The 11474-nt window shown below is 52.4% G+C and overlaps 1 protein-coding gene across 3 annotated transcripts in view; it reads right to left on the bottom strand.

Annotated features, from left to right (window-relative positions):
• Nucleotides 1–11474, bottom strand: part of LOC137307567 (5-oxoprolinase-like) — a 27379-nt gene extending 15905 nt beyond the window's left edge. Inside the window, exons 1-4 of one of the 3 annotated variants that reach the window (XM_067976873.1) lie at nucleotides 11295–11474; nucleotides 9946–10066; nucleotides 7616–7827; nucleotides 5041–5232 (exon numbers count right to left, since the gene is read on the bottom strand). In XM_067976873.1, the coding sequence (XP_067832974.1) occupies nucleotides 5041–5232; nucleotides 7616–7783 (360 nt within the window). In that variant the 5' untranslated portion in view covers nucleotides 7784–7827; nucleotides 9946–10066; nucleotides 11295–11474. Of the gene's footprint in view, nucleotides 1–5040; nucleotides 5233–7615; nucleotides 7828–9945; nucleotides 10067–10171; nucleotides 10258–11294 lie in introns of those variants that run through there. The other 2 variants (XM_067976872.1, XM_067976874.1) reach the window with 2 other exon arrangements.

Genomic DNA, 11474 nt, shown 5'->3' with positions numbered 1-11474 from the left:
TCACTACGTCTACCCTATCAAACCCTTTCATTATCTTAAAGACCTCTATCAGGTCACCCCTCAGCCTTCTCTTTTCTAGAGAAAACAGCCCCAGCCTGTTCAGCCTTTCCTGATACATTATATCCTCTCAGTTCTGGTATCATTCTTGTAAATCTTTTTTGCACCTTCTCCAGTGCCTCTATATCCTTTTTATAATATGGAGACCAGAACTGTGCACAGTCCTCCAAGTGTGGTCTAACCAATTCTATCCCTCTAGAAATGAACCCCAGTGCTTGGTTTGCTTTTTTTAATGGCCTTATTAACCTGCGTCCCTACTTTTAGTGATTTGTGTATCTGTACCCCCAGAACCCTCTGCTTCTCTTCCCCATTTAGACTCTTATTATCCAAGCAGTATGAGGCCTCCTTATTTTTCCTACCAAAATGCACCACCTCACACTTATCTATATTGAAATTCATTTGCCAATTACTGTTAATATATTTATAAAAGCTTTTACTATTAGCCTTTATATTACTTGCAAGGTTTTCACGTATCCCTTTTTGCAGTTCTTAATATTTTCTTTGTGTCCCTTTGTTGTTTTTGATATTTCTCCCAGGCTGCTGGATTAGCACTTTTCTTGGTATTAGTGTAAGTCACACCCTTTAGCTTCGTACTGTGACTTATCTCACACGTTGACCATGGTTTCTTGACCGTACAAGTGGAACTTTTGCTCTTACGGTGTATGTACTGGTTTTTGCACTAAATACTTCTTTGAATATCTGCCACCGTTTATCTGTAGGTTTTCCAGTTAACAGCTCAGCCCAGTTTAACGTGTTCAGCTTGCACATCCCCAATTTTAATCGCTCCACCATTGGCGGCCGTGCCTTCAGCTGCCTGGGCCCTAAGCTCTGGAATTCCCTCCCTAAACCTCTCTTCCTCCCTCTCCTCCTTTAAGACGCTCCTTAAAATCTACCTATTTAACCAAGCTTAATAACCTGATGTGGTTCGGTGTCAAATTTTGTTTGATAACGCTCCTGTGAAGCTCCCTGGGACCAATGTTCCCTCTAATTTTTTTCGGCCATGTGCAGTATGAATTTGGGTTTGTGCACCGATTATAAAGGCTGCGTGCGTCACCGAGCAAAGAAAAAAATCACAAATTTGAATAGAACAACTTAATGTAACAATTTAATGTTATATCGGCGGATAAATTTATATAATGTGAGTGACGCTGGCAAGGCTGTATTTATCGCCCATCGCTGGTTGAACCGAGGGCATTGAGAGTCAACCACATTGTGTGACACTGGAGTCACGTGTAGGCCAGTTAGTGATAACAGGCTCTCTTCCCCGAAGGACATTAGCAAACCAGTTGGGTTTTTACAACAATCCGGCAGCTTCCGCGGTCTTTTTCTGACGCCAGGCCACAAATTATCAGATTTATATTGAATTCAGTTTTACAACTTGCCCTGGTGGGATTTGAACTCTCAACCTGTTGGTCCAGCAACCGAGCCGCTGCGGTACTGTCCAGACTCTCTCTTGACATTTTGAAGTTTGGACACCGTGATGTCTCAGTGTTTGCTGGGACTGCTGCCACCCCCCCGCCCTATAAAGCTATGCCAGCCTGCCCTGTACCAGTGCTTCCTGCAGTCTCTATACCACAGCCATGTTCAACAGTCCCGTCCTGCCAATGCAGACATTAATGTAAACAAATCCACAAAGTAGACTTCAACCCTGTGCAGTCATTCTGTGCAGTGCAGGAAAGATTTTCAACGCTTATAAGCAGTTGTCTAAAAGCTTAGTACCCCAGAGATTCAACTAATAGCAAGGACAATTTGATCGTAATTGTTGGCACAGGGAACAACAGAATGGAGCAAACTTGGCAACCGCTCACCCGAGTAATGATAATCACTGCCACCTGGAGACCTACAAATTGGTGAAATTGGTCTTCAGCGGTGGCACAAATCGGGGCATTAATGGCAAAGGGAATCAGACAGGGTATAAAACGGGGCATTAATGGAAAAGGGAATCAGACAGGGTATAAAACGGGGCATTAATGGCAAAGGGAATCAGACGGGGTATAAAACGGGGCATTAATGGAAAAGGGGATCAGACGGGGTATAAAACGGGGCATTAATGGAAAAGGGAATCAGACAGGGTATAAAACGGGGCATTAATGGAAAAGGGAATCAGACGGGGTATAAAATGGGGCATTAATGGAAAAGGGGATCAGACGGGGTGTAAAACGGGGCATTAATGGAAAAGGGAATCGGGCGGGGTGTAAAATGGGGCATTAATGGAAAAGGGAATCTGGCGGGGTATTAATGGAAAAGGGAATCTGGCGGGGTGTAAAACAGGGTGTAAAATGGAGTGTAAAATGGAGTGCAGATCCGCTAATGCTGCTTTTGCGTTAGAAGCAAAGACCAATTTCACGGCCCTAGATATTAGTCGTCATAGTAACAGGTTCTAAAGCCACTTGGACAGAGGAGAGCAAAATGATTTGGTGTCATCCAGAATGGCAATAGCAATTTTTTTCAAAATGATGTTTATAATTGTAAAACTACTGGATACATTCTAGTTAAAGCTGAGTTGTGAATCTCAAAAGTTCTACTGTGGACCAGGCTATTCTAATTGGGCCTATCCAAAAGCAGCTCAGTGAGGGGCTGATGTTTCTTTGTGTATTTGACCCACTGACTCTGCTACGGTCAATGTCACCTCACCTCTTAAAGGAAATTGATGAGGTAATTGTCCAGTGGCTGGGCCAGAGACCATTGAGTCTGTCACCATATTAGATTCTGAACATCAGTGGAAACTGCAGTTCAAACTCAGACTCCAGACTCTTTCGGGAAAGATGCTGCATCTGGAACTGCCGGCCTTCCAGCGATGCTAATTCCTGGAGTAAAGCTGCAGCGATACGCACCTTATCTTTCCGAAACATTAGTCGCTGCCGTCCCTCGAGTACAGCTCGTCCCTCCTCTATTTTCAATCTTTGTTCCTCTAACCTCTTCCTCCGATCTTCCGCCTGTTTCATGCCGACTTTCTCAGTACAAACGCTCCCGTCCATAAGAACATAAGAACATAAGAAATAGGAGCAGGAGTAGGCCAATCGGCCCCTCGAGCCTGCTCCGCCATTCAATAAGATCATGGCTGATCTGATCCTAACCTCAAATCTAAATTCATGTCCAATTTCCTGCCTGCTCCCCGTAACCCCTAATTCCCTTTACTTCTAGGAAACTGTCTATTTTTGTTTTAAATTTATTTAATGATGTAGCTTCCACAGCTTCCTGGGGCAGCAAATTCCACAGACCTACTACCCTCTGAGTGAAGAAGTTTCTCCTCATCTCAGTTTTGAAAGAGCAGCCCCTTATTCTAAGATTATGCCCCCTAGTTCTAGTTTCACCCTTGGGAACATCCTTACCACATCCACCCGATCAAGCCCCTTCGCAATCTTATATGTTTCAATAAGATCGCCTCTCATTCTTCTGAACTCCAATGAGTAGAGTCCCAATCTACTCAACCTCTCCTCATATGTCCACCCCCTCATCCCCGGGATTAGCCGAGTGAACCTTCTTTGTACTGCCTCGAGAGCAAGTATGTCTTTTCTTAAGAATGGAGACCAAAACTGTATGCAGTATTCCAGGTGCGGTCTCACCAATACCTTATATAACTGCAGCAATACCTCCCTGTTTTTATATTCTATCCCCCTAGCAATAACACCTGCTGCACCTGCATACTAACTTTTTGATTTTCTTGCACTAGGACCCCCAGATCCCTTTGTACTGCAGTACTTTCCAGTCTCTCGCCATTGAGATAATAACTTGCTCTCCGATTTTTCCTGCCAAAGTGCATCACCTCACATTTTCCAATATTGTATTGCATCTGCCAAATCTCCGCCCACTCACCCAGCCTGTCTATATCCCCCTGCAGGTTTTTTATGTCCTCCTCACTCTCTACTTTCCCTCCCATCTTTGTATCATCTGCAAACTTTGATATGTTGCACTCGGTCCCCTCCAACCGACCTTTAACTCCCGCCCTTGAAGCAAAGCGATTGGTAGCTGACGTGACCTCAGCAGCAACTCCACCAGAGCGCACCGGTTTGGTGCGCGGACGGATTGACGACGCGCGCGGCACGTAACAAACTGCTGCGCGGCCGCGCACTCGCGCAGCTTAGAGGGAACGGTGCTTGGGGCGTTTGACCATGTTAAGGGCGCTATATAAATGAAAGTTGTCGCTGTTGTGTCTCATTCCCGACTCGTGTCGAAAACCTTGCTTTGTGTGTGATCTCTCTCCCACTCGAGCCGAATGCCAAACTCTTATCATGTGATGGTCACTGTTTGCTCCCTCACGGTCAGATTATTAATTAATTCTGGCTCGTTACTCGTTACCAAACCTGGTATGTCCCGTTCACCTGTCAGCTCTAAAACACATTGTTTCAGGAAACTGTCCTGGATACAGTCCAGAAATTCATTGCTTTTACGACGGGAGCTGTTTTTGCAATTCCCAGTCTATGTGAAAGTTATAACCGCTTTGCCTTTGCTACTAAGCTTCTCTGATCTCCGTGTCCACGCATCCTGCTACTGCATCACTGCTATCAGGTCTGTGGACAACTCCCACCAGAGTCTTGCATCTTTTGCCATTTCTTAATTCTACCCACAGTGTTTCCACTGCCTGCTCACCTTTACTGATAATCTTTCCTTCCACTGCTGGAATAGTGTCCTTTACTAATATTGGTCCTCCTCCTCCTCCTCCTTTCCCTATCCCTTCTAAAGGTCTTATAGCCTGGAACATTCAGCTCCCAGTCATGCCCAGCTTGTAGCCAGGTCTCTGTCAAGACCCGTCATGATTTTGAACACCTCCATCAAATCTCCCCTTAACCTTCTCTGTTCTAAGGAGAACAATCCCAGCTTCTCCAGTCTCTCCACATAACTGAAGTCCCTCATCCCTGGGGCCATTCCAGTAAATCTCCTCTGCACCCTCTCTAAGTCCTTCACATCCTTCCTAAAGTGCGGTGCCCAGAATTGAACACAATACTCCAGCTGGGACCTAACCAGTGATTTGTGAAGGTTTACCAGGTCAAATATCTTTGGCCGGGACTGGTTACCGATATGCAGCAAGTCCCTGAACCCCTTGGTGATGACGAGTGCGATTCTCTCCCCCTTCCGCTCCAGCAGTGCGTTGGTGGCGACAGTGGTGCCCATCCGGATCCAGTCAATCCGAGAGGTGTCCATCGGCCGATCCCGAGACACCGGAATTCCACATTCCTGTCAGGGGCACACACAAAAACTAATCAGACCGGGAGAGGGTACTGTCGGGGCACTAGACTCCTGCACCCCAGCACTGCTAATGGGAGAGGGCGGACTCTACACCTCCCACTGACCAGTCCCACTCCCCCCACTGACCAGTCCGTACACCTCCCACTGACCAGTCCCACTCCCCCCACTGACCAGTCCGTACACCTCCCACTGACCAGTCCCACTCCCCCCACTGACCAGTCCGTACACCTCCCACTGACCAGTCCCACTCCCCCCACTGACCAGTCCATACACCTCCCACTGACCAGTCCCACTCCCCCCACTGACCAGTCCGTACACCTCCCACTGACCAGTCCCACTCCCCCCACTGACCAGTCCATACACCTCCCACTGACCAGTCCCACTCTCCCCAGACCAGTCCATACACCTCCCACTGACCAGTCCCACTCCCCCCACTGACCAGTCCGTACACCTCCCACTGACCAGTCCCACTCCCCCCAGACCAGTCCATACACCTCCCACTGACCAGTCCCACTCCCCCCCACTGACCAGTCCGTACACCTCCCACTGACCAGTCCCACTCCCCCCAGACCAGTCCATACACCTCCCACTGACCAGTCCCCCTCCCCCCACTGACCAGTCCGTACACCTCCCACTGACCAGTCCCACTCCCCCCACTGACCAGTCCATACACCTCCCATGACCAGTTCATACACCTCCCACTGACCAGTCCCACTCCCCCCAGACCAGTCCATACACCTCCCACTGACCAGTCCCACTCCCCCCACTGACCAGTCCATACACCTCCCACTGACCAGTCCCACTCCCCCCACCGACCAGTCCATACACCTCCCACTGACGAGTCCCACTCCCCCCACTGACCAGTCCATACACCTCCCACTGACCAGTTCATACACCTCCCACTGACCAGTCCCACTCCCCCCACTGACCAGTCCATACACCTCCCACTGACCAGTCCCACTCCCCCCACAGTCCATACACCTCCCACTGACCAGTTCCACTCCCCCCACTGACCAGTCCCACTCCCCCCACAGTCCATACACCTCCCACTGACCAGTCCCACTCCCCCCACAGTCCATACACCTCCCACTGACCAGTTCCACTCCCCCATTGACCAGTCCAACTCCCCCCACTGACCTGTCCCACTCCCTCACTGACCAGTCCCACTCCCTCACTGACCTGTCCCACTCTCCCCCCATTGACCTGTCCCACTCCCCCCACTGACCTGTCCCACTCCCTCACTGACCTGTCCCACTCTCCCCCCATTGACACCTGTCCCACTCTCCCCCCATTGACCTGTCCCACTCCCCCCACTGACTTGTCCCACTCCCCCCACTGACCTGTCCCACTCCCCCCACTGACCTGTCCCACTCCCCCCACTGACCTGTCCCACTCCCCCCCTCTGACCTGTCCCTCTCCCCCCACTGACCTGTCCCACTCTCCCCCCACTGACCTGTCCCACTCTCCCCCCACTGACCTGTCCCACTCTCCCCCCACTGACCTGTCCCACTCTCCCCCCACTGACCTGTCCCACTCCCCCCACTCTGACCTGTCCCACTCCCCCCACTCTGACCTGTCCCACTCTCCCCACTCTCACTCCCCCCACTGACCTGTCCCACTCCCCCCACTGACCTGTCCCACTCCCCCCACTGACCTGTCCCACTCCCCCCACTGACCTGTCCCACTCCCCCCACTGACCTGTCCCACTCCCCCCACTGACCTGTCCCACTCCCCCCACTGACCTGTCCCACTCCCCCCACTGACCTGTCCCACTCCCCCCACTGACCTGTCCCACTCCCCCCACTGACCTGTCCCACTCCCCCCACTCTGACCTGTCCCACTCCCCCCACTCTGACCTGTCCCACTCCCCCCACTCTGACCTGTCCCACTCCCCCCACTCTGACCTGTCCCACTCTCCCCCCACTGACCTGTCCCACTCTCCCCCCACTGACCTGTCCCACTCTCCCCCCACTGACCTGTCCCACTCTCCCCCCACTGACCTGTCCCACTCCCCCCACTGACCTGTCCCACCCCCCCCACTGACCTGTCCCACTCCCCCCACTCTGACCTGTCCCCACTCCCCCCACTGACCTGTCCCACTCTCCCCACTGACCTGTCCCACTCTCCCCACTGACCTGTCCCACTCTCCCCACTGACCTGTCCCACTCTCCCCACTCTGACCAGTCCCACTCTCCCCCCACTGACCTGTCCCACTCTCCCCACTGACCTGTCCCACTCCCCCCACTCTGACCAGTCCCACACACCGCCCCCAGCGATTCACCATGAGCAATGCCACTGGAGATCCCCCTCCCCCCAGTGATCTACTGCGAGCAATGCCACAGGAGACCACCCCCCACCAACAACGATTTACCTCTTGCAGGATCCGCCTGATCCCCTCCGTGGGGGCATCTCGGTAATTGGCCGGGTCTTCAGAAAGCAGCTTCATGACTCGGACCTTCCCCCGGGACATCGAGCGAAGACGTCCGTGAACGTCCCACCCGCGATCGATAGCGAACTGAAACTTCCCGGGCTCCTCCATCGTTCACACGCTGCAAACCCCCTCCCCGCCCCCCCCGGGGGCGACTGTCAGAGAACGGGGAGAGAGAGAGAGAGAGAAGCAGATTATCATAGAAACTGCCCGGGACTCTCACCTTAAACCCACTTCCGACTTCAGTAAACTCACAGTTCTCTCCACAGCTGTCAACTTAAGATAAGAGATCTAACTGGGCAGCAACGAGCGATGGTGGGTTTACTGGGGACTCCGCAACTCTCTCGGCCTCAGCCGTGGCTCAGTGGGCGGCACTCTCGCCTCGGAGTCAGAAGGTCGTGGGTTCAAATCCCACTCCAGGAACTTGAGCCCATAATCCAGGCTGACACTCCCAACACACTACTGAGGGAGTTCTGCACTGCCAGAGGCGCCGCCTTTCGGATGAGACATTAAACCGAGGCCCCCATCTGCCCTCTCAGGTGCTGTAGAAGATCCCGCGGCTGCTATTTCGAAGAAGAGAAGAGGAGTTTCTCCTGGGGCCAATGTTTATCCCTCAACCAACATCTCTAAAATAAAAGATTACTGCACAAGATAAGAGCTCATGGTGTTGGGGGTAATTTACTGGCATGGATAGAGGATTGGCTAACTAACAGAAAACAAAGAGTCGGGATAAAAGGGTCATTTCAAAATGGCAATCTGTAACTAGTGGGGTGCCGCAGGGCTCAGTGCTGGGGCCTCAACTATTTACAATATTTTTCAGTGACTTGGATAAAGGAACAGAGTGTCTTGTGGCCAAATTGCTGATGATACAAAGATAGGTGGAAAAGCAAGTTGCGATGAGGACACAAAGTGTCTGCAAAGGGATATTGACAGGTTAAGCGAATGGGCAAAAATTTGGCAGATGGAATATAATGTGGGAAAATGTGAAGTCATCCACTTTGGGAGGAAAAATAAAAAAGCAAAATATTATTTGAATGGAGAAATATTACAAAATGTGCGGTACAGAGGGATCTGGGTGTCCTCGTACATGAAACACAAAAAAGTCAACGTACAGGTGCAGCAGGTAATCCGGAAGGCAAACGGAATATTGGCCTTTATTTCTAGGGGGATGGAGTATAAAAGCAGGGAAGTCATGCTACAACTGTACAGGGTGCTGGTGAGACCACACCTGGAGTACTGCGTACAGTTCTGGTGCCCTTATTTAAGGAAGGACATACTTGCATTGGAGGCAGTTCAGAGATGGTTCACTAGGTTGATTCCGGGTATGGAAGGATTGTCTTATGAGGAAAGATTGAACAGGTTGGGTCTATACTCATTGGAGTTTAGAAGAATGAGAGGAGACCTTATTGAAACATACAAGATTCTGAGGGGACTCGATAGGGTAGATGCTGAGAGGATGTTACCCCTCATGGGGGAATCTAAAACTAGGGGGCATAGCCTCAGAATAAGGGGTCACCCATTTAAGACGGAAATGAGGAGGAATTTCTTCTCCCAGAGGGTCGTGAATATTTGGAACTCTTTACCCCAAAAAGCTGCAGAGGCCGAGTCATTGAATACATTCAAGGCTGAGTTAGACAAATTTTTGATCAGCGAGGGAGTCAAAGGATATGGGGAAAAGGCGGGAAAGTGGAGTCGAGGTAAAAATCAGATCAGCCTTGATCTCATTAATTGGAGGAGCAGGCTCGAGGGGCCGAATGGCCTGCTCCTGCTCCTATCTCTTATGGTCTTAAAATATCTGGTTATTATCACATTGCTGTTTGTGGGATCTTGCTGTGTGCAAATTGCTTGTCGTGTTTCCTGCAATCCAACAGTGACTGCATTTCAAAAGTACTTCTTTGGCTGTAAAGCATTATGGATGTCCCGAGGATGCTATAGAAATGCAAGTTCTTTCTTTTAGATAAACCGTAGATGACAAATCTGGCATATAAATTCCACAAGTTTAAATTGGCTAATTTTAAACCGCAGTTCAGAGACCAAAGGACAACATCTCAATCCACTCTGCGCCCCCCCCAGTCCCCAGTCTGTGTTAATGGGTAATAGATCTGTGTAACAGAACGTATCTGTATATATGGATGTATGTTAATCTATGTACTTTGCTCTGTACCTCAGTCGCAAAGGGACCGTGTAATTTGAAATTGCAAGGAGTTTATGCTGGTGGGGAATGTAATTCCTGGAATTCCGAGGCCAGTTTACACAAATTAAGACAGACTCACCCGAGACAGAGGCAGTGGGAACGGAAAATTCAGCTTCAAATCTCTCAATACTGGTTGTGATCATACAGTGTCGCTAAATGGATGCTGAAATGTTTCATAATTACTTCAAGGCTCTGTTACCCTAAAAACAATCAAAGACAAGCATTTTAAACAAACATGGTCAAATGTTTTAAATGGTTTCAGCGTTCCTGGTCTAGAAACAAAAGTTAAACATATTCAGGGTCACCTGTTGGGAAATGACCCAGATAAGGGAAGAATTTAGCAATGATGCAGATATCAAGTGTCCATCGACCCCCCGTCAGTTTCATCCCCATCGACCCCCCGTCAGTTTCATCCCCCATCGACCCCCCGTCAGTTTCATCCCCCATCGACCCCCCGTCGGTCTGACTCCCCCATCGACCCCCCGTCGGTCCGACTCCCCCATCGACCCCCCGTCGGTCCGACTCCCCCATCGACCCCCCGTCGGTCCGACTCCCCCATCGACCCCCCGTCGGTCCGACTCCCCCATCGACCCCCCGTCGGTCCGACTCCCCCATCGACCCCCCGTCGGTCTGACTCCCCCATCGACCCCCCGTCGGTCCGACTCCCCCATCGACCCCCCGTCGGTCCGACTCCCCCATCGACCCCCCGTCGGTCCGACTCCCCCATCGACCCCCCGTCGGTCCGACTCCCCCATCGACCCCCCGTCGGTCCGACTCCCCCATCGACCCCCCGTCGGTCCGACTCCCCCATCGACCCCCCGTCGGTCCGACTCCCCCATCGACCCCCCGTCGGTCCGACTCCCCCATCGACCCCCCGTCGGTCTGACTCGCCCATCGACCCCCCGTCGGTCCGACTCGCCCCATCGACCCCCCGTCGGTCCGACTCCCCCATCGACCCCCCGTCGGTCTAACTCCCCCATCGACCCCCCGTCGGTCCGACTCGCCCATCGACCCCCCGTCGTCCGACTCCCCCATCGACCCCCCGTCGGTCCGACTCGCCCATCGACCCCCCGTCGGTCCGACTCCCCCATCGACCCCCCGTCGGTCCGACTCGCCCCATCGAACCCCCCGTCGGTCCGACTCCCCCATCGACCCCCCGTCGGTCCGACTCGCCCCATCGACCCCCCCCCCCCCCCGTCGGTCCGACTCGCCCCATCGACCCCCCCCCCCCCCCCCCCGTCGGTCCGACTCGCCCCATCGACCCCCCCCCCCCCCCCCCGTCGACCCCCCCCCCCCCCGTCGGTCTGACTCCCCCATCGACCCCCCGTCGGTCTAACTCTGATCTGTTGACTCGCAGCCTTGTGACCTCCAACTGACCACATGACCGAAACCCCAATTTGACCGGTGACCCCTCAAAGGAGCTCTGACCTCCAGTTGACCCATTGACCGTCTGACCCCTCCCCTGATGCTGTGACAGGCCCGGACTCACTCGCTGATGAACGATTTCGGACCCGGGTCAGTCCCGGTTGATGAGCCCGGGCGCCAGCGATCGTCTCCCCGGTCGGTCCGTCCGTCCGTCCCCGTCCCGCCTCACCGGGCCGCGGCCAG

Source organism: Heptranchias perlo, unplaced genomic scaffold, assembly GCF_035084215.1.
Source record: "Heptranchias perlo isolate sHepPer1 unplaced genomic scaffold, sHepPer1.hap1 HAP1_SCAFFOLD_1047, whole genome shotgun sequence".
Lineage (NCBI taxonomy): Eukaryota > Metazoa > Chordata > Chondrichthyes > Hexanchiformes > Hexanchidae > Heptranchias > Heptranchias perlo.
Note: the sequence above shows the minus strand (reverse complement) of the source record. Positions and strands in the feature narration are given on the sequence as shown.